Source organism: Camelina sativa, chromosome 5 (assembly GCF_030686135.1).
Source record: "Camelina sativa cultivar CO46 ecotype springtype chromosome 5, ASM3068613v1".
Taxonomy (NCBI): Eukaryota; Viridiplantae; Streptophyta; class Magnoliopsida; order Brassicales; family Brassicaceae; genus Camelina; species Camelina sativa.
This window is the reverse complement of record NC_141884.1, coordinates 6,440,550-6,466,478: the sequence shown is the minus strand read 5'-3', so window position 1 is coordinate 6,466,478 and position 25,929 is coordinate 6,440,550. Positions and strand designations below refer to the sequence as shown.

Below are 25,929 nucleotides of genomic sequence, written 5' to 3'. Positions count from 1 at the left end.
AATAGACTATTAATTAACGTTAATTATACCCACTTCAATATTTAATTATAGTATTAGGCCATAAGTAGTAACCATATTTTCTTAACAAGAATTATCTACAATTAAAAAAGTCACTATTGGTGAAAAGGAACTCAAAAGAATCAGACTACACTAACTCTAAAAACAAAACACACAAAATTCTATAATAAATTCACGTCAAGGAGAAGAAAATACAAAGAAGTAGAGTCAATAACATGCTAAACAAGAATCTTAAGAGTATGTTCCTTGTTGAGATGTTCAAGCATGGCTGCGCTGAGTTTACAATATCCTTTCCTGAAGTTACCGATACATTCACAGACATCGAACCTGTCAAACAAAATACAAGTTTACTAAGTTCAGACGATGACTATCGAGTTTTTTCTAAATGATATGACGGTATGATTATGTATATACTTACAATCATAGTTTGTCCATCCGATCCGTTGCCGAGCAAGATCATACACAAAGACCTTATCTTTAAGTACTAGATCTGCAACAAATAAAACAGTACAGATATATAACCACTGTTGAAACAAGAAGATGTAGTCTTTGAAGCTCAGTCAGTGTCTGACCTCCTAAAATGGTTTGTTCTTCCGGAGCTTTCATAAAACCAATGCACCACATGGACGCACCATCCTGTTGGATAGGAGAGACCAAAAATCAGAAGAAATTATGTAAAAGCAGACTATTTTTAGTTACTTTTATTTTTATGGTATGTATAACAAACAGAAGAGCTTACATAGAATCCATAATGAAATAAGTAGTCCTGAGGTCTTAAAATCATTGATGCACCACCAGCAAAGTTGAAACTAACCGGAGGAAACATGTCACTTATGCTGCACATACACACAGAACCAAAACAAACTCTCCTCTTAACTTTTGATCTAGAGAGAAAATGATTTGAACATTGCAGTTGTAGATGAGGAGACATACCTACTCGAGACCAAATAGCACTGCTCTCCATTTGAAATGATCGGTGTTACCAGCTGTGACACGCTGTTTGATATCTGCAGTTACAAAACAACAACATCATGATGTGAAAGTTCAGTCTCATGCAGAACACATAAAATATACACAAACTTACTGCATTAATCAAGGGATCATAAGCCTCTTTCACCAGATATGTCAAAGTGGTTCCTGTGTCAACAATAGTTCCACGGGTATTTGATGCTTCAAACACGGCTGCATCAATAGGCAGCATCTGTCCATTGACGCCTATGCTCAGCAGATTTAAGTTATAGTGAGGCCTGTATTACGTAATCAAAAGATGAGACAGGTTCTTATCAGTAACACATGGCACTCAACAACAAGTTCAGAATCAATTGGGAAGCAGCAAAAGATTGATTCAATCGCCATTGTTTGGATTCCAATCAGTAAAGTCATTTATTCAATCACCAAAGAACTACACATCATCGAGAGACTCGATTAACAAGAAAATCTCTACTCTTGGGCCCAACTCATTCTGCCTAACTTCTTATTTATTATTTAAACTGTTAGCTCTCTAGATAACCAACTCAACGAATGTTGCTGAGCTGAAGATAGCTAAAATCCACTACAACCCACCTACGCTACATATAAAGCTCATGCACTAGACACACGTTCAGTTTGTGACAGCATAATACACAATTAGAGAAACAATCCAAGACTGTAGAAGAGGTTAGTTAGCTTACTGTGACGGGACAAGAGGACTGTAAACGATTCCTGGGACCAATATCTCGCCAAGGACAAAGACGCCACCTCCACTACCATCTCCTTTCAAGCAATGAGAAAACACAGGCGGTGTAATCCCTCGTGAAGACAGCTGAGAAACAACTGACAACTTTCCCTTGCCAAAACCAAATATTCCATCCACTGCTTTGTCTGACTTTGTCAAGTCCCCAGATTGGTAGGTACTACAGCTGTTGCAAATACAAGAAAATCACTTCAAAAGCTTAAGACCCTTAATCTGCCATACACTTTCATGCAAACACAAGGGCTAGTGTTAGATAGTTAAAGCTCTCACCCGAAAACAATGGGAGCCGATGAATTTGCAACCAAAGACTCTCCCAAAATCGCATCAAAATAAAACGTGTCAGTCATGTAGAAACCTGAAGTCCCACTTCCATCACCATAGCGAAAGGAGTAACCACACTGGTTATTCTCAGAACACTGTGCAGCTGTTGTCTGAAAAACTGAAGAACAAATCGGATCTGAACAAGTAACAGATCCAGCAGTCAAGGAACCAGGAGCATCAAAGAAATGGAGGTCGATCTGAAAATGTATTTCGAAAAAAGAGAAAAGATAAGCCTTTCACAGTTCTCTGATGCTAATCTCACTATTAAGTAAAAAACCAAAACAAAGCTACACTTACTCCAAGTCCACTAGAGTGAGGGCAATTACTGCAAGAACTACAAGTAACCCACAAGATGTCACTTCCAGTATCAATCTGAACATTGAACTCTGTGGGTGGAGAACCCAATTTGACCTTTGTGAAATAAAGCCTACCAAGAAACAAAACACATATACACACATATCACATAAAGGAAAGATTTGTCCACACACAATAAAAAAAAGAGCTGATAAAACCCATTAGAACTCCAATAACATAGTGTGCAAGTGTGATATACATAGTCATCTTGGAGCTGCAACAAAGAAAAAAAAGAAAAGGAGACCACAACTTAATAAGTTCTTCTCCGTAATTATAGCATTTCAAACCTTGTAAAGCACCGGGTAAGATAAAGGCAAAGGGCTAAAGGAACATAAAAAAAGAAAAAGAAAAAGTAAAACATTTTCTGAGTTTAGGTTTGGGTAGAACAAGAAATTAGAAAAAAAAATGAAGAAATTATACCCGACGAGGTAAGGATCGGAAGAGCCTTGAACTGGGAAGTCCACAACGCCGCCAACGGAGCTCTGACGACCTCCTCCGCCGAGTAAGATTCGCGCGTGTCTGACACGATCACGCGCTCTGAGCTCACTCAGCTCAACTTGCTCGTCTAGAGGAAAAGCCCTTTCTAAAGGTAGAATCTTTACCGTACCAGCAGCGTATTTAGCCAACGTGGAAGGTAACGGCGGTGTAGCGAATCCAGTCACGGCCAAAGCCAAAACCACCGCCACCACCGCGAGAAGTAACATCAGGGGACGAAAGATACGCATTCAAGTAGCTCGTTGAGATTCTAGTTATTATTATTTCCCGATAAAGATTTACAAAGAGCGACACAAGTGCTCGATTCTTTGCATCGAGCGAGCGAGCGAGAGAGAGAGAGAGAGAGAGAGAGAGAGAGAAAGAGACAGGAAAACAAAAAGAACTGTCAGAGAAGAAAGAGAGAGACGTTCTGAAAATGTTTTAGCGGAGATAGTGGAGAGCTTTAAGGAAAGATATATATTGATTTCGGTTTAGTTTGGTTTTGGTTTGATTTTATAAATTAACGATTGGGTATATCGTTTCTTCTCTTTTAGTAGTTGATTATGAAATTAGTAAATTGTGCATATAAACCGGGGAATTTATCTTAAATAACGGATGTTGGTTAAAGGTATTAAAAATTTGGAGCAACCAAATTGTTTATTTAGGCTATTATTTATTACGAAAAAATTCAGTTTTCTTATACGCCAATCTTTAGACAATTTTTCTCAGCAGTTTTGTTTAGGTCATGAGTGAAGCGTTCTATACGACTACGAGCACCTTGGAATATTCAAGTAATTATCTCTCTTTTTTTGGTACAATTTTCATTAGATGCGTTACAAAATCGAAGCATAAATGTAAGAAGATGAACTACTGTATTATATTATTTTGGTTGCTTGTCGAGTGAGAGAGCCAGTGTTCTGATTTTAGAGAGAAAAAAAACTTAGCAAAAAAGAAAAGAGAACAAATGTTATTTTCGCAAACAACATTTAAGATGATGAATCACGATGAATGAATTAGATACTTATTAGTATTAGTTTACTATATTATATTAAACATTGACTTGTGGGTGAGTCGCGCTTAGTCGTCATGATCCAAAAGAGCACTTCAACGAAGGAGGCCTTTAGGTAAATTGTGGTGTGAGTTTCCTAAACAAACACAAAAATTTGGACACATTCCCACGTCACCCTCCCAACATAGTTGTGTATTTTGTTGTGAAGACTCAATAACCAAAAAATAAAGAAGAAGAAGAAGAAGATTAGAAAGCATTACATGATGCTTAAAATTATCCGGTGATACATCGATCTCGTATATAGATATTATACTTTGAACCATTTCTGTTTACTTACACTGTTACACATAAAACACCAAAACATTAATTATATTATTTTGTTTCAACCGAAAGATGATGAAGTTTTAGCAGCGAGATGAGTCAAAGCCCGTTGATGATACTTGCTTCTTAACTTCTTGTATTTCTGCACAAATACGGCTGTGTCAATATCCTTCTCCATAAACTTATGTTGCAGCTCCTCGGATTCTTCATCGACCTTGTTCATAGCATCTGCATTAAAACAAACAGGGTATGTACATGTTTTAGAAAACCAATGTGAATAATATTGGTTACACATGTAACAGCAACTAGAGTACTTCTTTACCTTGAAGCCTATGAAGAAGAGAACCTGGAGAGTAGAATTTAAGGATCTCTTCTCTTTGATTCTCAAGCTCATTAAGCTTCTCTTGCGCAGTTGCAAGCTCCGATGTACGAATTATTCTGCACTGTTGAAAACGGTTTTAAAGATGATGAACTTGAGAAGTTTCATACATATGTACTCAATATATTATACACACTCAAATATCAACAATATACTCACTTGGTTTCTGAGCTCCACTATCTGTGGTTCCTTCTCCAAATTTTCTCCTGTTATATTAGCATGAATGTTACAGATCTCGGGATATGAATAGGATTTTCATCGTTTAAATATGAGTCATACAAGAACTCACTAGCTAGATGTAGCGTTTCTTTGCGAAGCTCTTCTCTGATCTAATGAACATATAAAGAAGAAAAAGCACAAGATTGAATCATCTCAAAAACGTAAATAGTGAAGTAGCTTCATATCTCTAAGCCAATAAATATATGATTATATAGTAACTTCCATGTTTCCGATCGACTTACATTGTTTTGAATAGCGACCTGGTCAAGAGAGTACAGAAACTGTTGATATGCATTCTTGTCAGAAAGAAGGTTCTTGAGCTCATCCACACTATAGCAAAAAAAACATTTGAAGAAAATCAGAAATGAGTAAGAAGAGTAAGCATACAAGATAATATACCGACAAAGTATATGTAAATTATCAACAAAATGCAAAATCACAGAGACACTCTTCAGCAACAAAACGATAAATTCATATCAAAGATAAATGTTACACATTATGCACAAAAGAGGCAAAATTAACTGAAAGCTAACCTTTTGTCTTTTAAAATTGCAACAATGCCGGCGGTTTCACCTGGTGAAACATGTGATGGAATCTGCCCTGATGTTTGAAGCCGGGATGAGCTAGGCCCGGTGACCAAAGACGGTGAATACCATGGTTGTGGAGATGTTTCTGAAGAAAGATGAGACTGCCCTTGTTGTTGTTCTTTTGATCCCCTGAAATATTTACAACAAACAATCTAAAAACACTACCTGAAACTGTTCCAAAACTCAATATACTAACATTGCAAACACTTCAAAACCCAGAGCACAACTTCATGGACAGAGATGAGGATTCTTTTAAACATTACCACATACTTTCTCTTAGATACCCAAATCTACTAATCTTTAGATTCACCATCTCATAAATTACTGTAAAGGAGACCAACACAGCAACAAAGCTTTTCACAAGATTATGCATCAGGATGTTGTAGATAAGTTCGCAACAACCATAAAACCTAACACTTTGGGTCTAGAGAATTAACGGTATGCATTATAAACACAGTTAGTATCTAACAAAAAAAAGAAAAAAAAAAACAGAGTTTCTTTAATTACAAACACATAGAAATCCCAGTTCCCCAAAACGATCATAATCTGAGCTGATGTAAAAGAGAGTAAAAGAACGCATATGTAATCACAAAGAGAGACAAATAAGTAAGGTGAAACAACAGATCATGGAGTTGAATGAGAAGATATTACCAGAAATTGAACATGGTTCTTAGAGTCGACCGATCCAGCCAAAGGGGTTTCGTTTCTGAAATAATTTTCCCTATACAAATAGAAAATCGATAAAACTTTTTACAGCAGATGATGATGATAATGGTGACCGATCAAGGAAGGAGTCGGCAACTGCACAGAATCGTAATTTTGTTTTGTCAACGAGACATCATCATAACTATGATTAACATTGTTGTAATGGGCCTGTATTGTTGGCCCATCACAGATCTTTGGCTCACTTGTATTCTTTGTTTTATTTCCTCGACGCGAGGTAATCAAATCACTTGTAAATATACGCATTTATTTCTTTACAAATGTAACAAAATTTTACCGTAATTTATTTTAGCTTATGTAAAATCATCGGAACAGTACAATTTTAGTATTTTTAGAAGTAAACTTTGTTTTTTTTTTTTTTAATGTACGTCTTTCCTTGGACTTTATGTATCAAATTATCTATTAATGTTGTTAATTTTGACATATACTATTTTATTTTTTCGAATTTGTGTTTTATTTATACATACATCTTTTCTAGTTTTGAAAAATTACAATGTGTATCAAAGTGGACTTTCAGGGTGTTTTCGCAATCAATGCTAACCATTTTGATTACTACCTGGAAGGTCTAATTAAATTCGATTCGCAAAAGACAAAGCAATAGAATCAATCCGTTTGAATTTTTTTTTGCCACGTTTGAAAATTGAAACCACAGGAACTATTTTTGTCCACGAACAATACAATGGACTTTCTTATTCTTTCCCAAACCCAAAAAATTTGGCAATCGGAGATAAGTGACATTTTTTTTTGTATCTTATAATTCGACTTGATTGACTTCTTTATATACCAAATCAAATATCTGTTCGTAATGTAAGATCAAGTAGTTATATTTATATATATGATCATCGGATAAAACCTGTAAAACATATAGAAGTTAGCTTGTGTAACAGATAACACAAAAAAGACTACCTGTACGCTAATGATAAATACAGTTAATCTACTTTCATGGTTTATTTTTCAATTTTTTTAACAACACTCTACTTTCATGAATAACTTAGTAAAAAACTTGAAAAGTCTCAAGGCTTGTCCGGTTTAATTACTAATGTCAGCCCAATTTTCACGTTATTTCATTTCGTCAAAATAAAATGTACGTGTTTTCTTTTAGACGTTATCATTTTTTGTTGAAATAATTTACGTACGATACTTTTTTTGTATGGGTGAGAAAACAAAAAATAAAAATATGTTTATTTACTTCTATGGATAAGTACACACTGTGAATCGTTTTTTAAATTATATCTTTCAATTAGTTCAGAACTTCAGATCTCCTGATCACCACATGATGTAACAACTGTACTCAGAGATTGTTCTGGCTGGAGGAGGTGTCGTTTTTTAATATCTTTTAATTCTTACTTGTAACTTACAAGTAGTGCGAACAAAATATGATATCTTCAAACGTTGTTAATAAATAAGTATAAATATACAAAAACTTGTGGTTTACTGGTTAGAGTTGAGCAATAATTTAAGGATCATGCATGCATTTTATTATGATGTCTCTCATTAAATACAAATGCGACTTACTATAATAAAACATATACCAAAAAAAAAAAACGTAAAGAGGAAATGAATGATTAGTTGATCTGGTTTTAATTGTCCGTGAAGAAGAGTTGACCATAAGTACATCTGAAGTACTGTTTCCGTTTACGGACATGGCCAGATCTTTAAAAGCTAGCCCCCCTTGAATCAGGAGACCTTGTCGGCTTTAAACGTTCAACTCTTTTGACTATTCGAGCTCCATTATATTGCGTTGTTTACTTGTTTTTAGTTTCTAGATACAAACAGCATGCCGGTCAGCTAACGGTTGGAGAGATTAACACCGCGTAGTTTTTATTTTATTTGGTGGGAACAGGCACCGCGTAAAATCTATGATGACAGTCTCGTTTAACAGTTAACACAATTCGAATACTATCAATGAATGTTTCGGCATTTTCAATCTAGATATTCCATAAAATATCAAAGCATATAGACATAGTATATGGTCCAAAATAATAGCCTTGAACATACATACAATTACAGCATTTGACAATTAACTAAATAAGTATAATGTAGTTATATGATATCTATAAAATAATTTGCAACATTTCACTATAGTATAAGTTAAATTTTCCGTTGAGGAACTTTCAGTATCTTTACGTGAAAATTATAAAAATTCGACAGCCAAGTATCAATTATCTAAGATCCCACCAGCAGAAATAGTTGAAAGCAAAGTTTAAGACATGAAATTGGTTAGTGTCGTGGCTTGTCACTTAAAAAAAAAAAAATAGTTCGAGTAACGTTACGGTTGCAACCGTTCGTCAGCAATATGTCCCTAGCTCTTCTATTTAAGTTTTATATTAATTGACTTTATATACAATAATTAAAAAAAACTCTTACGATAATAACATTTGACTTAGGCAACTGTTATTAGATAGGACTTGTAAAGGTCCACGGATTCGTTTCCCCTCAATTGCAAGATGCTAAGTCACAATGTGCATTAGTTAATTAAATCTAGCTATGACTCTTTTATTAACTTCACATTATAAAATTATACTAGTATACTAATTTATACATATGTACAATGTAATAGCTTATCAATGTCTCATAGCCTTTTCACGATTGTAAAAGATGTAGCAATGACACTTGACATCTTTAAATTAAACAACTAATTAATGACGGAGAAACTAATGGCGAATGAACGATAGTTGAAAATTCATCGCTAAAATATTACTATTGTTTAAGGTATTCAAGCACTATACATATGTTTCTTTGCCAATACATTTAACACTGTTTTAAGCAAATTTAATAGTTAAAATATTTTATTTTGAACAATAATAGCTAGCTAAATTTTTAATGCGAAGGAAAATATACAAAAGAATATAAAGAAATAGAGAGCCTGACGTGGCCTACAAAACCAATGCAACGAATGGAGAAGAAAAAGACGAAATGCATGCAGATACTATATTAATATACAGAGTATTTTTCAATTTAATTCTCCTGTTAATATATGAATTTTGTGTTTGACTTCGAGGCCTGGTCGTCCAATACATATGAGCTACTTGTTTTGTCGCAAGTTTTAACTGTCTTCTGTTTTCATTTATTTTTGCCAACTCACGTAACAGTTCCTACTTCCTAGTAATTATGGACTCCCAACCCAACACTTATATTTTGTGTAGGATTCACATCTTTATTTAATAACCACTTGTCACTAGATTAAATTCGTATACGATTTGATAATCAGCATATCAACACTACTGTTTACATATTTATCTTCAGTTTCACGCATAAAAATAAATAATCTGGCTAAATATATACAACAACAAAAAAAAAAACATTATGCAAAACATTAAATTAAATTTTATATCATGTGTCGTAAAACCTTAGATTTGAAAATTCAAATGGTAGAAATTAAAGAACGACTTCACCAGCAAAGTCTGAAAATCAACTCTAGTACTTAAGGACTTCCAAAGCATTACTGTGAGAGAATAGACTTTATAGCTTACATAGAGGGGTATGTTTGAGACTTTCTTTAACGACTTTACAAAATCTATAATCCTTTTCCGACTCTATAAACCCACAACTGGATTTAGATTGAAGAATGGTGCATACTGAATAGTCCTTAATTGAATCGGTCAATTTCTATGAATATGTGAGTTTTCAGTTCTTGGAATGATGTGTTTAGAAAACTTTGAATCTATAGATCAATTTTTAAACTCAACATTAAAAACAAAGTTGAATTCAAGAAGTTAAAATCAAGGAGTATACCATCCGGCATTAGTAACAATCACAACAATAATGTTTTCATATTAATAAATTCGATTATTAAAAGTGGGAAAAGGATATGTTAAAGGATTATAGTCTCGATCGGGGAAGATGCTGTCTTACCTAGCTTCTGGAAACTTTTTAGCTTAAGCAAAAGATAAAATAAAATTCAAGAAGGGGGCACTTTATATGGCTTTATATTACGTCCAATAGTTTAAGTTAGCTAGCTAGCTACGTACGTGCCCATACATGGATGTGACGTGGATATCGTAAAACCAACCAATGTACTTCACGATGTCGTTGTTTGACTTTCATAAAAATAATATCCGATATCCTCAGACATAATTCACTTCATTATTTCTTGATAGTTTAATCAAAACTAAAGTCATTAGTCATTACTTGGGGAAAATATCGTATGCAAATACTTCGAGATTACTTTGCATGCTGTGTATTCATCACATTTATGTATATTTTTTTTATTAATCGTCAACAGCCCGAAATCTGGAATGCATGGATGAAAATAAACCTTAAATAAATATATTTGTGAAGATTCGTCCAATCACATTTTATCTATATTGTCATTATTATTCCTTATAAAACACTTAAGCTTGCTTACTTAGTTTTATAATGACAAGATCACATTAGTTAGAGACTTTTATTATTCAATTAAGGGTAATGTCAAAGCTTTAGAGTTGGAGAGGGACTTTGAAAATTACATAATTTCGTAATGTAGCTATATATGATTTTGTTTTGTAAAATCAATTAATTATTGTAATTCTGGTCCAACTATTTAATTTCTTTGTGATAATTAGTCCAACCATTTTATATAGTACTACATAGAGAAATACATTAAACGATAAACTTTTTCAGTTCATGGAAAATGATGTGTTTAGAATTCTTTTGTTTTTCTTTTTGATCAACCTGTTTAGAATTCTGTTAGATACTATTTATACAGATACATACACGTTATATAGCCTTGACTAATAAGAAGATGTAATATATAAATAAAAAAACTCGAATAAGATGTAATCGAAAGACTATTACGAAGTAAACATTAAATTACATATTTTTAAGGAAAATTTTATATTAGCAAACGTTGCAAAAGTCAAATATATATACAAAGTCCTATTGAGTTGACCCATTCCCTCCCCAACGGGACCCGAGCAGCGAAGTCTCGCGCCGGGTACTTTCGTTTCGTCAAATGCTTAAATATCATATTTTTGGGATCTTTTTATATATGCACCACTAAGAGTAATTTAACAAAAACAATTATATTATATAAACGAAAAACATAGGAAAAAAGATACACATGTACATGAGCCTATTTTTCTAAAGAATTTCTTGTGGTACTTAAATACTTATATTTCCAAGTTTTGATATATAATGACATATTTTAGAAATTAGTCTTCATCACGAAATTTCTTCATCCTCCTGTTTATGTATATATATATGATAAAATGACGTACGGAATCAAATGTATATGCATCTACCATTTACCATTTGGGAATATGCACTATATACCACAAAAATCAAAAGTAATTAAGAAACTACCATAGGACACAGGGCATTCTCTCCTTATATACAATTACTTTTATACCATTACATATATTACATGTTATTTTTAAAAATATCATGTCATTTTTGTTTTTTGAACGAAATTATATATCGGTTTGGGTTCACAAATAAAATGATTAGGGTTTAAATTTTATAATTAGAACGAAATTATATGTCGGTTTGGGTTCACAAATGAGATGGTTATGGTTTAGTTTTTACAATTAGAATAAAATTATATGTCGGTTTGGATTCACAAATAAGATGGTTAGGGTTTAGATTTTACAATTAAAACAAAATTATATGTCGGTTTGGATACACAAATAAGATGGTTAGGATTTAGATTTTACAATAAGAACGAAACTATATATCGGTTTGGGTTCACAAATGAGATGGTTAGGGTTTAGATTTTACAATTATAACGAAATTATATGTCGGTTTGGATTCACAAATGAGATGGTTAGGGTTTAGATTTTACAATTAAAACGAGACTATTTGTCGGTTTGGGTTTACAACTAAACGTTATTTAGTTCAATATAACATGTAAAATATAAATATTACATGCTATTTTTAAAAACCACACCAAATCTTTTACTCTTTTTATCTAACAATAAAACAAAAAGGGTGATTGTATCTTTTTACTCCAAAAAACGTGAGCCATATGGTATTTATCTATAAAAAAATGTTGCTGTGATATTTTCTTTATTTTTCTTTATATTTGTGCTATCTACTAATATTACCCTTACCATTTCAACATATTTATTTTCCTCACTACAAAATATTCTGTGTTGACAATTAGTAGCATGATTTTCATTGACAAAGAATGATTCCTGAACTTTCAAGTTTCAAATACATTCTAATTAATCTTCACCCGTATACATACCCCTCATATTATAATGTGGCATAAGTACTGATAATATAGTTCGTACGATACCAATGATCTAAAACTTGTTGACTGTACATAAACGATCTCCAACATGTTGTTATACAACTGCTACAATTTTTTTTGTCTGTATGGTATTGTATATATTTGCTGTATGTACAAAATGAGAAGTGATTGACTAATTTAAGTATAGGTATATACATGCGATGGAAATTTCACAAACTAATACGTAATTTTTTGATGGGTTACCAGTACTTTTCGCGATGGCTTTTAAGATACTAGCTATGGCGTACGATTGAGTCATACGTACTTTAGGTGTACACTTATTAAATTGTCTCGTTCCGCATTATTTTTTAGCAACTACTTTGAAATTTCCATCGCATATATTAATATACATGCGATTGAGTTGAAGAGTGGCATTAATTAGTCGTTACTCACTTGTAAAATTTAGTATCAGACCTTAATGTGGTAGCATTAGTGGTTCATCTTTTTTTTGAGTCGTTACTCACATGCAAAATTTAGACTCAATAGTCGATGCTTCATAATGTCAGTAAGTATAGGACTCAAAAAAAATTCTATTACAATTTTTTGGATATATGTTGTGTCCTTTTTTTAATGAATTAATCTAATTTTAAAATATAAATATAAGTATATGTATGTATTTTAATGAAAGCTTCAGTACTCAAGTACGGGTATCCACAACAGCCGCAAGTACACGAATATTTTGGCGTATCCAAAATCTGTGTATTCGAAAAGCATTCATTACAGACCTTTTCGATACGAATCTAAAACGTATCAAGTTTGAGATTTTGCATGCCTCCCCATATCGTTCTTCATTTATGTAAAATATACGTATCTCAGACTTTCACTCATATATATCATATCTGTATAAAAGTACTCTTTAACCCGAATTAAAATTTGTAAACAATAAGGTATGCTTTTCATAATAATTATATATACATCGAAGCTAGCAATCATTTTCATCTGGTAATGTTAATATAGTAAAACATTATCGAACATACTTCTAAAATTATTATATTTTAAATTTAATAATTGAAATAAATAAGGATATGTACTCTATCATCTCTATATGATAGCTGTTGCGAATTTGTGACCAAGAATGGAGAGCTATAAGATCTTGTTATGTCCATCTATTTATTTATATTAAACGCAAACATTATCTATAATAGATATGTTTTTCTCGTCAACAATATAATATCAAACTTTTTTGTTGTGAAAATTCAGGAGGTAACTCCATAATACATAAACTAGGTAGACTTTTGTATTTTGTATTCTTATTTTCTTCTATCATTTTCAAATGTATTTAATATTATTGCGAGCTAGAGACCCTACCATCTTGTGGTCTTATCGTTCAAATAGTTTAGTGTATACTAATAATAATAACAATATGTCAACGGTTTTTGGTGAGGAGGAATTAAGAAGAAAAAGTCAGTCTCCAAGGATTTGACTCAGACCAATACCAAAAACTGCCTTAACTCGTAAAAATATCAATTCTGGACTATTCATTTCAACGTCTCCTCCAAACACGTATGTATATAAATACCTACACCCACCAACACCATATCTTATTCTTACCAAGTCTTTAAACATAGATCCTCGCATTTACTTATAGATTTAATATCTCTAGAATTTTCAAGAGCATCGAGATCCATCAGGTATATTTCTTTCGTCCTTCCCTACAAAACATATTATATAACTTCTAAGTTTTTGTTCTTTGATAAATTCTCTCTATATTTGCTAATTGATTATTGATGCATGTACGTGGCGATGTCTCATTTTTCAGTACAACAAAGGAAAATGTCGCCCTCGATGATAGCTCCGGTGGTAGAAGAAGAGAACAGGAAATACCAAAAAGGTGTGAAACATCTTTGTGACAATGGTGTGACCAAAGTGCCAACCAAATATATATGGCCAGAACCTGACCGACCTATCTTCACTAAATCCGACAAGCTCATCAAACCAAAACAAAACCTAAAACTTCCCCTCATAGATCTCGCTGAGCTTCTTGGACCTAACCGGCCTCACGTTCTACAAACCATAGCCGAGGCCTGCGAAACCTACGGCTTCTTCCAGGTTGGTTCTCAAATCCCAAATGGTTAAAGCAAGCCATAGCTTACACAAAGTTATATTTAGCTTGCTTGCTAAACAAGTTAGTTATGTTAATGGGCATGTAGGTGGTGAATCATGGGATGGAGGGAGATGTGAGCAGAAACATGATAGAAGTGTGTAAGAGATTCTTTGAGCTTCCGTACGAGGAGAGATCAAAATACATGTCGTCAGACATGTCGGCTCCAGTACGGTACGGCACGAGTTTCAACCAGATCAAAGACAATGTCTTTTGTTGGAGAGACTTCTTGAAACTCTACGCACATCCTCTGCCTGATTATCTTCCTTATTGGCCTTCTTCTCCCTCCGACTTCAGGTCAGATTTCCCAAATTTACATTTCTTCCGTTTCCTAAAATATTGATATATAAAATTTTGATATTCCAACAAGAAACTTAACAAATACATTTTTAGCACATGTGTTTTAACTTTTAGGTATAATTAAACTCGAAAATAGGTAGTCCAAATATATATGTGTATTACATCTTTGAACATACAATTTAGAATCTTTTACCAAATTCTTCTATTTTGGTCACAAAGTGCAAACGCAATCTAATAAAGGCTATGGCGGTTATTTGATTTATTAAAAAAAAATATGTATGTAAGTGGCGGCTTGTGAATCTATAGAGATGGTGGGATTATTATCATACTACTAAATAACAAAGAAAAGGTCACACAAAACGACTTATTTATCTTCATAGCTACACCGCACCACCAAAACTAGCAGTCACGGGACTACTTTACATATCATGCGTAATATATATAATAAATAATAAATCATTCCCAATATACATATACTATTTGAACGTAGTGTAAATTTATTAAAAGTTACATGTATGTAACTAAACTTTATATTTATAAAAATTGAAAAACAGGAGTTTGGCGGCTACCTACGCTAAAGATACGAAAGAGATGTTCGAGATAATGGTGAAAGCCATCATAGAGAGTCTTGAAATCGATGGCGGCGACGAGGCCGTGGAGGAGTTGGAAGAGGGAAGTCAGTTGATGGTGGTGAATTGTTATCCGCCTTGTCCGGAGCCGGAGCTGACGCTAGGGATGCCACCTCACTCAGACTACGGCTTCTTGACGCTTCTTCTTCAAGACGACGTCGAAGGCCTTCAGATTCTTTACCGTGACGAGTGGGTCACTGTTGATCCCATACCTGGCTCTTTTGTCGTCAACGTCGGCGATCATCTCGAGGTATATTAATTAGCATATTCCTTGAACGTTTTCCATGAAGTGTTTTTTTTGTTTTTGTTTTTTTGTTGTCTTAATAATTTGTATCTTAAACTCGAGGGACAGAAATGGATAATGAAAACTTCCAACTATATTGTTAAACTTAGAAAAATATATAGTTTGTACTACATAAAAGCATTTCTCATGAAAAATAATTCTACAAGATAATTAATCATTGTTAGACTTTGGCTAGTAGTTAACTTTTGGTTGTTTAGAGATTGATATTTAAAAGTGATTTAATTTATATTATAAGGATCTCTAATTTTTGTTGTTTTAACTAACATTTTTGGTCACTCTTTCTGTAGATATTTAGCAATGGGAGATACAAAAGCGTGCTACATAGGGTATTGGTGAATTCCACAAAGCCTAGAATATCAGTAGCGTCTCTGCATAGCTTCCCTTTGACCTCTGTTGTGAAACCATCACCGAAGCTTGTCGATAAACAGAATCCACCGCAGTATATGGATACCGATTTCGCCACTTTTCTTCAATATGTTTCGTCTTGCGAACCTAAGTGGAAGAATTTTCTTGAATCACGCAAGATTCATATATAAGATAAATGAAACTACCCTTTTTAATGTTAACGTCATTGAGGTGAATTAAATTGTGTTAAAGATTTACGTCATATATTTGTTTAAGAGAAAGAATAACAAAATATACAAGCCATGTCTTTCTTCTTCATGAATATGATCATGACTTTCGACAAATAGAAAATACGAGACTAGACATATACTTCAGTTTATAGCTCTGTTATTTTAATAGTATTTTGTTCCAAATAGGGGTACACATATTAATCAAATCGAACTGAAAAATGTCTGTAATCTAATTGAAGCTGTAATCTAATTGAAGCTCCGAGATCAGTTTTTTTGTTTTATACTCCCTCTGTCTCACAAAGATTGATATTTTGGAATATATTTTTGTCCCACAAAGATTGATGTTTTGCAAACTTCAAGAAGTAATCATTTAAAATATTAAAATTTTTGAATTGTTATTGGTTTATATTTTCTCTCTCTACCAAAAAGTAATTATAAATTAATTAACAAATAAAAACTAAAAATTTTCTTAATATGTGTGAAGGTCTCAAAACATCAATCTTCATGAGACAGAGGGAGTATTTAATAAACATAGATTTTGAGAGGAGTTTAATTTAAAAGGTGGTTTTGATCATCAAAACTCATCGGAAAGCAAATAACTATAGAATTGGAGAGGAGTTGAATTTAAGGTGGATATAAGCAATAAAGAATAGTCTATATGGCAGAAGAGGACCAAGGGTTCAAAAGATTTTAGATTAACTAACTATTGCGTGTTTGTAAAATGTAGACAGAAAAATTCGGGACATTCTGCTTGCTCACCAGCACTCTAAACAATTGCTCACCAGCACTCTAAACAATGCAAGGGACTGCTATCCAAATGGCTCTCCCATGTTTTATCATGAAGTTGATTCGGCTAGTAGTTCGATCTAATTATATAACTTGTAATCTATAGCTTTTTATTTTTTTTGGGCTATAGTTTCTAATTAAACTCTTGTAAACCTCAAGTTCCATTTTGGTAATATAATTAACAGTTATAAAAAAAAAAATGTATTATGGTTCAGAAGTATGAGCAGAAGAGTGACTTGGAGGAGCATACATTTGTGAAATTATAGACTATTTCAGGACTTAAGCTGTTGGAAGTGGTCAGTTCTAGTCTAGGAAAGTGTTTAAGTTATTTGAGATTGGTTTCTTTGGAACCTAGATGGAGACGGGTTAAGCTGTTACAAATGGTCGATGAATAGGGTTTTTGAGAGTTTAACATCTGGATCTTGGGGAAACATTGATCACCGACATACAATCTGGTCTCTGATAAACATATCCAATTGCGCTTTTAGGTTTATCATTCTCTATGTTTCTTGGTTGTAGACATTAATGTTGTAGACTTCACAATATAAGTATCATTTCATTCTAGCTTCGTAAAATATGTCAACAATCGTGTTTGGATGGTCGATATGCAAAGAGAATTCTTTGTATTTTTAAGATTGTGTCAGGAACTTGATAATGAATATAATGTTTTTTTTTGGTTCTATGGTAGAAAATTCAAAAATTTTGGTTATTGTACTGAGTTTAAAATATGTGTATTCACGATGAACTATGAGGGGACAATATAGTTCTTTGATACTCAAACGTGAAATCTATTTGTTTAACTTTTTTTTTTGTTCAAAATCTATTTGTGTACATGTAACACTTTTTAGGCCGAAATTGTAATTTAAGTGAACGCTATAATAACAACAAGAAGCTATTGTGACTTTTTTACTTCAAACTTTTGTGACGCAATAGATAAATTCTTTTTTGAAACGGGTAGTACAACACATGTAGAGATGGATGTGACCATTAGCAGAAATTTATATTAGTCAATAACATATGGCTTAATTAGGTTAACAAAATCCCAAAAGATAGTAATGAAAATTTGGAAACTTGTCTAAAACAAAGAAAATATGTTGACCAGGAAATAAGGGAAAATAAATTCTATGACAAAAATAAAGGAAAATGTATATGTTGACCAAAGAATTAATTTGCATGAAATTGTAGTCAACATATTAATATTTTCTTTGGAAATCTATATTTAACATTTATGTAATGGATTCACTCCTATATATATTCTCAATGTCTAATTGTTGCATAAGTCATAAGAAAATTGAAAGAGTTGGAAAGAGAGAAGGATGATGGTTTGTAAGAGTTTGCTTATCATTCTCTTAATTGTCTCTCTCTTTTGTCTTCACCAATGTAAGAATTTGTTCAGTTTTTATTTTTCCCATACAAACCAAAACTTATAGTTGATGCGACTCAACTCAAGTATATTCGTCTCATCTCACCCATCTAAATTCATATTAACATTTGTCATATAATTCGATGGATTCATATCCAAAGTTCCAAACACATCCAATAAGATCAGTGTTCTCCCTGAAATATCATAGATCAGTCATACATGCATATATTGTCTTTCACATCCATTTTGACGGTCAATATACATTTGTTGTTATTTTGGCATACACTTTATAGAAAAAAGTTATTAGTTGAGATCTAATTAAAGATGAGATGTAATATTACACTTGATACATACTCAAATTTATATTTAAATATATCTTCATTACTGTTGCAACATAATTATTTTGAAATAATATTTTAGGTCAAGAGCCAAATCCCCATCGTCACGAGCCGGACCCCGATCGTCACGAGCCGGACCCCGATCGTCACGAGCCGGACCCCGATCGTCACGAGCCGGACCCCGATCGTCACGAGCCTGACCCCGATCGTCACGAGCCTGACCCCGATCGTCACGAGCCGGACCCCGATCGTCACGAGCCTGACCCCGATCGTCACGAACCTGACCCTGATCGTCACGAACCGGACCCCGATCGTCACGAACCGGACCCCGATCGTCACGAGCCGGACCCCGATCGTCACGAGCCGGACCCCGATCGTCACGAACCGGACCCCGATCGTCACGAACCGGACCCCGATCGTCATGAACCGGACCCCGACCATCACGAGCCGGATCCCGACCGTCACGAGCCGGATCCCGACCGTTACGAGCCGGACCCCGATCGCCACGAGCCGGACCCCGATCGTCACGAGCCGGATCCCGATCGTCACAAGCCGGATCCCGATCATCCAAAAGGAATAGAAAGATGTTTCCACAAATACTCGATTATGGGAGAACCATGGCAACTCGAGTATTTGTGTTGTATCAAAAAACCTTCCATATGCACTCCTGTCATCTTTCCCGAAGATTGTATTAAGTGTCCGTCGCTTACAAAAGATGAAGCACCTTCTCCTTCGGTCGATGCAACATTGCCTCATATGTAAAATGTTCATTGATTGATGATGTTATTTTATTAAAAAAAATCATTAGATAAAGTTTCGTGTATCATGCGAAATTTTAGTATTATATTTAAATAAAAATATTTGAGAAATTTTTTTAGATTTTTATAAATTTAATGTCTGCAGAAACAAATGGTTTTTTTTGTGGGGTAACAACTATAAACAAGAAAAATAGAAGAGGTGGCTTTTACTGATTGGCACCAATTATTCCATGATATATAATTGTCTCCAAATTACAGAAAGAATAACAAACCAAGAAAATTTAAGTAGAAACGGTTCAAAAACAGCACAGTAGTTTTACATTTTTTTTTGGTGGAATTGCACTCTATAACCAACAAAAAACTATAATTTAACAACTAACTATTCTAACCATGAAAAGCTAATATACACTATATAAACTATAATATATAGTGTTTACTTTTAAAATTCAAATCATATCATTATGTAATATATATATATATATATATATATCTTACTATAGTTTTTAATTTTTCTTTTATCATCAATATTTCAACTTTAAAGAAAAAGATATAATGAAAACAAAAATTATGATGAGTGAACGAAGGAAGAGAAAAAAAAATGTACTAAGTTTTAAGAAATAGAAAACTCTTTGTAAACTTTTGCAATTTACCAAAAAGTTAATAGTAACCGACGTCGTTTCATGACTTTATCGTGAGTCCTCTCTCGTCGCGACGACGGCGACACTGTCTGCATCTGCCGTCGGAGATATCTCTACTTCCGTCTCCGCCATCTGCGAATCTCCCGAATGCTCTCAAATTTTGTATCTTCCTTTCTGGTTTGTTTTTGCTTCCTAGGTACTCAATATGCTTTGCTTTCCTGATCAATTGGTACATTGATAAATAAACATATGTGAAAGTGAAATAGTGGCTGTATCTGTATTCTTGGTTTTGCCCTGTTTCTGTATGAGTCTCGATTCGGTTTTGCTACCATTAACTTTTTTTGTTAGAAACAGAGGCAGTCTCACTCTTTGAATCTTTTGCAATAAAATTTTGTTCCAGGTCTAGTACAGAAATTTTGTTTCATGCATTGATAAGTTTTCTCTATATTTGCTAATTGATTATTGATGCATGCACGTGGCCATGCATCATTTGCAGGACAACGAAGGAAAATGTCGCCGTCGACGATAGCTCCGGTGGTGGAAGAAGAGAACAAGAAATACCAAAAAGGTGTGAAACATTTTTGTGACAATGGTGTGACCAAAGTGCCAACCAAATATATATGGCCTGAACCTGCCCGACCCATCTTCACTAAATCCGACAAGCTCATCAAACCAAAACAAAACCTAAAGCTTCCCTTCATAGATCTCGCTGAGCTTCTTGGACCTAACCGGCCTCACGTTCTACAAACCATAGCTGAGGCCTGTGAAAACTACGGCTTCTTCCAGGTTGGTTCCCAAATCCCAAATGGTTAAAGTAAGCCATAGCTTACATAAAGTTATATTTACCTTGCTTGCTAAACAAGTTAGTTATATTAATGGACATGTAGGTGGTGAATCATGGGATGGAGGGAGATATGAGCAGGAACATGATAGAAGTGTGTAAGAGATTCTTTGAGCTTCCGTACGAGGAGAGATCAAAATATATATTGGATAGATATTAGACTTATATGTTGGGTTTTGTATATTGGGCTTATAATGTTTATGACGGTTTATGTTAAACCTAAAACCATAGAGTTAGATATGTATATATAGGTTTATCAAGTTGTTTAATAAAATCAAGTCAGTTCAATACCTAATTCTACATGGTATCAGAGCAAAGATCACAAAAATTTCTCTAAACTATTCTTTACAATCGATAGTTTCGATTTTCTCTTTATTTTTTTGTTCAAAGTTTGTTTCTTGCGTGACAAGCAAACATGTCCTCCGTCGAAGATAGTTCTTCTGCAACAAAGAAAGATGATTCTCCGCAGTTAGTGACTCCGGTGGTATCTCCTTACGTCTTGGCAAGCTCCGACAATCCTGGTTCCATGATTTTGTCGGTGTTGTTAAACGGTGAAAACTATAACGAATGGGCAACAGAGATGTTAAACGCACTCCAAGCCAAACGTAAGCTTGGTTTCATCAATGGCTCGATCCCTAAACCAGCTGGTGACGATCCCAATTTGGAGAATTGGTTGACGGTGAATTCTATGATTGTCGGTTGGATAAGGACCTCGATTGAACTGAAGGTGAAATCTACAGTTACCTTTATCGCGAACGCTCATCAATCGTGGTTAGACTTGAAGCAACGGTTCTCGGTAGGGAACAAAGTTCGTGTTCATCAGCTCAAAAGTCAGCTCAGTGCTTGTCGACAAGAAGGACAAACAGTCGTTGAATACTACGGCAAGTTGTCCACGTTATGGGAGGAATACCAAATCTACAAGCCTCTCACAGTTTGTTCGTGTGGTTTGTGCACCTGTGGAGCTACATCTGCACCTGCAAAAGAAAGAGAGAAAGAGAAGATTCACCAATTTGTTTTGGGACTTGATGAGTCCAGATTTGGGGGTCTTTGTGCTAATCTTGTTGCCATGGATCCTCTTCCATCTCTTGGTGAAGTATACAATAGAGTAATTCGAGAAGAACAACGGTTGTCTTCCACTCGTCTTTGTGAACAACGAGAGGAGGCCGTTGGTTTTCTTGCTCGGTCTGATGCTTCTAGTGGAAGAAAACCAGAATCTGTCCTTGGTAAATCTCGTTTCTCTTGTTCTCATTGTGGTCGGAGTGGTCATGAGAAACGAGACTGTTGGCAGCTCGTCGGCTTTCTAGACTGGTGGAGGGAGAGGAATGAGAAGAGCACTGCTGGTCGTGGTTCTGGTGGCCGAGGAAGAGGTCGTGGTACTAACTACAACGTCGGCGGTCGTGGACGTGGTCAACCTGTTACAGCTCATGCTACTAGTTCTAGTCCCTCTGGTTTACCTGAATTCACACAAGAACAATTGAAAGCTTTTACACAGTTTATTCAAGGAAACTCCAACAATGGCATTGCTGCTACCGATACTTCGAACAAGTTGTCTGGTAAGATCACTTTTGGCAATGTTATTTTGGATACTGGAGCTTTCCATCACATGACAGGGACTCTCTCTTTGTTGACCGATGTGGTCTCTATTCCACCAAGTCCGGTTGGATTTGCTGATGGCAGCAAAACTTTTGCTATCAGCATGGGATCTTTTCCACTCTCCCATGATGTCAAGTTGACAAATGTTCTTTTTGTGCCATCACTCAACTGCACATTGATCTCTGTTTCTAAAATTCTGAAACAAACTAAGTGTCTAGCCATGTTTTCTGACACTCTTTGTGTTTTGCAGGACCGATTTTCGAAGACTTTGATTGGAAGCGGTCAAGAGCGTGATGGTGTGTATTATCTTACGGATGTAGCTACAACGAAGATTCATATGGCAAGTGCGGCTCCAGATCCTGCCTTGTGGCATCGGCGTTTAGGACATCCTAGTTTTTCAGTTCTTTCGTCTTTACCTTTGTTTTCTCGTTCTTCGTCTTCCGTTTGCTCTACGTCTTGTGACGTGTGTTTTAGAGCTAAACAAACAAGATCTGTTTTTCCGGATAGTCTTAATAAAACAACAGATTGTTTCTCAATGATTCATTGTGATGTATGGGGACCATATCGGGTTCCGTCTTCTTGTGGTGCCGTATATTTTTGACAATTGTTGATGACTTCTCTCGCGCAGTGTGGACGTTTCTCCTCCTTGAGAAGTTTGAAGTAAGACGTGTTCTTACAAATTTTTTGCAATAGACGGAGAAACAGTTTGGTAAATCTGTCAAGGTGGTTCGAACCGACAATGGGACAAAATTCATGTGCCTTTCTTCTCATTTTCGTGCTAATGGGATTGTTCATCAAACGTCGTGTGTTGGCACACCTCAACAAAATGGCCGTGTTGAAAGAAAGAATCGGCACATACTAAACGTTGCTAGAGCATTGTTATTTCAGGCAAGCTTGCCTATCAAGTTTTGGGGGGAAGCCATTCTCACTGCGGCTCATTTGATCAATCTTACGCCGTCTTCTCTTCATTCTGGTCGCAGTCCTTTTGAGTTGCTTCACGGTTTCAAACCTACCTATGACGAGCTTCGTATTTTTGGTTCTGCATGCTATGTTCATCGTCTCAGTCGAGACAAAGATAAATTTGGTCAGCGTAGTCGTTTGTGTGTTTTTGTTGGCTATGCTCCTGATAAGAAAGGTTGGAAGGTCTTTGATATTGAACGGAATGATTTCCTTGTGTCTCGGGATGTGATCTTTCAGGAAGAAGTTTTTCCTTATGCGTCACCGGTTTCTACGTTACCTCTTGTGTCGGGTTCTTCACCATCCGGTGATGATGATTGGTTGGTGACTACTACGGATGCAAGGGGGAGCTCTTCTCATAGTTCTCCGGATTCTGCTGTACAAGAGACTGCCCTTGACAGTTCTTCGTCGCATGATTTAAGTGTTACTCCGGAGACTGCCCCACCTGCTTCTGTTCCCGTTGTTATCGAACCGGCAGTTCCCGCTGTTACACCCTCTCATGTTGTTCCGGTGGTTCCGTCTACGGTTGATCCTTCTAGTCTTCCTCTTGTTGACCAGGCTGTATCTGCTCCGTTACCGACTGTGTCGGCTCCTGTGCAACGTCAAAGCCAGCGTTCTTCTAAGCCTTCTGTTCGGCTTAATGACTACATCCTCTATAACGTTAATTACACACTATCATACTCTACTGCTCTTCCCGACTCCTCTTCAACGTCTTCGATCTCGGTACCAAGTATTTTTTGTCTCCTTTCACGGATTTTATTTCTGATGATGAGTTTTGCCCAGCTCATCGTGTTTTCCTTGCGGCTGTTACTAACAATAATGAGCCTAAACATTTCAAAGAGGCTGTTCAAATCAAGGTGTGGAATGATGCAATGTATAAGGAGGTTGATGCTCTTGAACTGAACAAAACAGGGGAGTTGGTTGACCTTCCTCCTAATAAAATTGCTATTGGTTGTCAGTGGATTTATAAGACAAAATACAATGCTGACGGTACTGTGGAACGATACAAGGCTAGACTTGTTGCTCTTGGTAATAATCAGGTTGAGGGGGAGGATTACAAAGAGACTTTTGCTCCTGTTGTTCGTATGACTACAGTTCGCACTCTCCTTCGTCTTGTAGAATTGGGAGGTTTATCAGATGGATGTTCACAATGCATTCTTACATGGGGATCTTGATGAGGAGGTCTACATGAAACTTCCTCCGGGTTTCCGTCATTCTCATCCAGGGAAGGTTTGGCGTCTTCGCAAATCCTTGTATGGGCTCAAGCAGGCTCCTCGTTGTTGGTTCAAGAAGTTGTCTGATTCTCTTTTGCGTTTTGGTTTCTTCCAGTCTTATGAAGATTACTCGCTCTTTTCTTATACTCGCAACAACATAGAGCTTCGTGTGTTGATTTATGTTGATGATCTCATCATTTGTGGCAATGGTGAATACATGCTACAAAAGTTTAAAGATTATCTTAGTCGTTGTTTCTCAATGAAAGACTTGGGCAAGTTAAAGTATTTTCTTGGCCTTGAAGTCAGTCGTGGGTCTGATGGTTTCTTTATGTCACAGCGTAAGTACGCTCTTGATATTGTTGCTGACACTGGGGACCTTGATTCTCGCTCTGTTCACACTCCGTTGGAACAGAATCATCACCTTGCTACCGACGATGGTCCTCTACTCTCGAATCCCAAGTCGTATCGGCGTTTGGTGGGTCGTTTGTTGTACTTGTTACATACCCGGCCTGAGTTGAGCTATTCTGTTCATGTCTTGGCTCAATTTATGCAAGAACCACGCGAAGCACATATGGAGGCAGCAATCCGTGTTGTCCGTTACTTGAGTGGCTTGCCTGGTCATGGCATTTTGCTTAAGTCATCTTCCGATTTGTCCATCGAAGTTTATTGTGATTCGGATTGGAGTTCTTGTCCGCTTACACGTCGGTCGCTTAGTGCCTATGTTGTTCTGCTTGGTGGTAGTCCTATATCGTGGAAGACAAAGAAGCAGAAGACGGTTTCTCATTCTTCCGCAGAGGCCGAGTATCGGTCTATGTCTGTTGCTCTTAAGGAGATTAAGTGGCTTCGTAAGTTGTTAAAGGAGTTAGGTATTGACCACGCTGCGCCAGATCGCCTATTTTGTGATAGTAAAGCCGCTATTTATATTGCTACGAATCATGTCTTCCATGAGCGCACCAAGCACATTGAAAATGATTGTCATGCCGTTCGTGATGCGGTTCGGGATGGAGTGATTGTCATGCAACATGTTCGTACGACTAAACAAATCGCCGATATCTTTACAAAGGCTCTTGGTCGTGATCGGTTTCATTACATTCTGTCCATGTTGGGCGTTCGTGATCTTCACACTCCACCGTGAGGGGGAGTATTGTGGATAGATATTATACTTATATGTTGGGTTTTGTATA

At 35.5% G+C, this 25,929-nt stretch overlaps 3 protein-coding genes, 1 long non-coding RNA gene and 1 pseudogene across 6 annotated transcripts; 3 read left to right on the top strand and 2 right to left on the bottom strand.

The window, feature by feature from the left end:
* Window positions 1-63: 63 nt before the first annotated feature.
* On the bottom strand, window positions 64-3,351 carry LOC104785863 (aspartic proteinase 36). Of its 2 annotated transcripts, XM_010511148.3 has the most exons (11): window positions 2,846-3,297; window positions 2,625-2,639; window positions 2,369-2,498; window positions 2,021-2,268; window positions 1,689-1,916; window positions 1,103-1,265; window positions 952-1,025; window positions 758-854; window positions 591-654; window positions 437-508; window positions 64-345 (listed from the first exon to the last, which is right to left on the bottom strand). In XM_010511148.3, exons 1-11 carry the CDS (start codon window positions 3,148-3,150, stop codon window positions 191-193), a joined length of 1,551 nt encoding a protein of 516 aa, XP_010509450.2. In that variant the 5' UTR covers window positions 3,151-3,297; the 3' UTR covers window positions 64-190. The 2 variants fall into 2 exon arrangements, with proteins under 2 accessions (XP_010509450.2, XP_010509451.2); XM_010511149.3 differs by lacking the exon at window positions 2,625-2,639 and having other exon boundaries at window positions 2,846-3,351.
* Window positions 3,352-4,150: 799 nt separating this feature from the next.
* On the bottom strand, window positions 4,151-6,365 carry LOC104785859 (vacuolar protein-sorting-associated protein 37 homolog 2). 2 transcript variants are annotated; one of them, XR_002037938.2, is made up of 7 exons: window positions 6,066-6,365; window positions 5,361-5,543; window positions 5,070-5,157; window positions 4,898-4,937; window positions 4,768-4,814; window positions 4,552-4,667; window positions 4,151-4,457 (listed from the first exon to the last, which is right to left on the bottom strand). XR_002037938.2 is itself a non-coding variant. In XM_010511146.3 (7 exons), exons 1-7 carry the CDS (start codon window positions 6,077-6,079, stop codon window positions 4,291-4,293), a joined length of 660 nt encoding a protein of 219 aa, XP_010509448.2. In that variant the 5' UTR covers window positions 6,080-6,365; the 3' UTR covers window positions 4,151-4,290. The 2 variants fall into 2 exon arrangements, 1 of the variants encoding a protein (XP_010509448.2); XM_010511146.3 differs by having other exon boundaries at window positions 4,552-4,672.
* A 7,525-nt stretch (window positions 6,366-13,890) lies between these two features.
* Window positions 13,891-16,402, top strand: LOC104785858 (putative 2-oxoglutarate-dependent dioxygenase SLC1). Its single transcript, XM_010511145.2, has 5 exons — window positions 13,891-13,979; window positions 14,108-14,397; window positions 14,499-14,746; window positions 15,304-15,628; window positions 15,970-16,402. Exons 2-5 carry the CDS (start codon window positions 14,122-14,124, stop codon window positions 16,216-16,218), a joined length of 1,098 nt encoding a protein of 365 aa, XP_010509447.1. The 5' UTR covers window positions 13,891-13,979; window positions 14,108-14,121; the 3' UTR covers window positions 16,219-16,402.
* A 1,894-nt stretch (window positions 16,403-18,296) lies between these two features.
* On the top strand, window positions 18,297-19,613 carry LOC109132980 (uncharacterized). Its single transcript, XR_015598434.1, has 2 exons — window positions 18,297-18,423; window positions 18,827-19,613. It is a non-coding gene; the product is annotated as an uncharacterized LOC109132980 (long non-coding RNA).
* A 1,037-nt stretch (window positions 19,614-20,650) lies between these two features.
* Window positions 20,651-21,141, top strand: LOC147943318 (putative 2-oxoglutarate-dependent dioxygenase SLC1 pseudogene; annotated as a pseudogene).
* The last annotated feature ends 4,788 nt before the right edge of the window (window positions 21,142-25,929 follow it).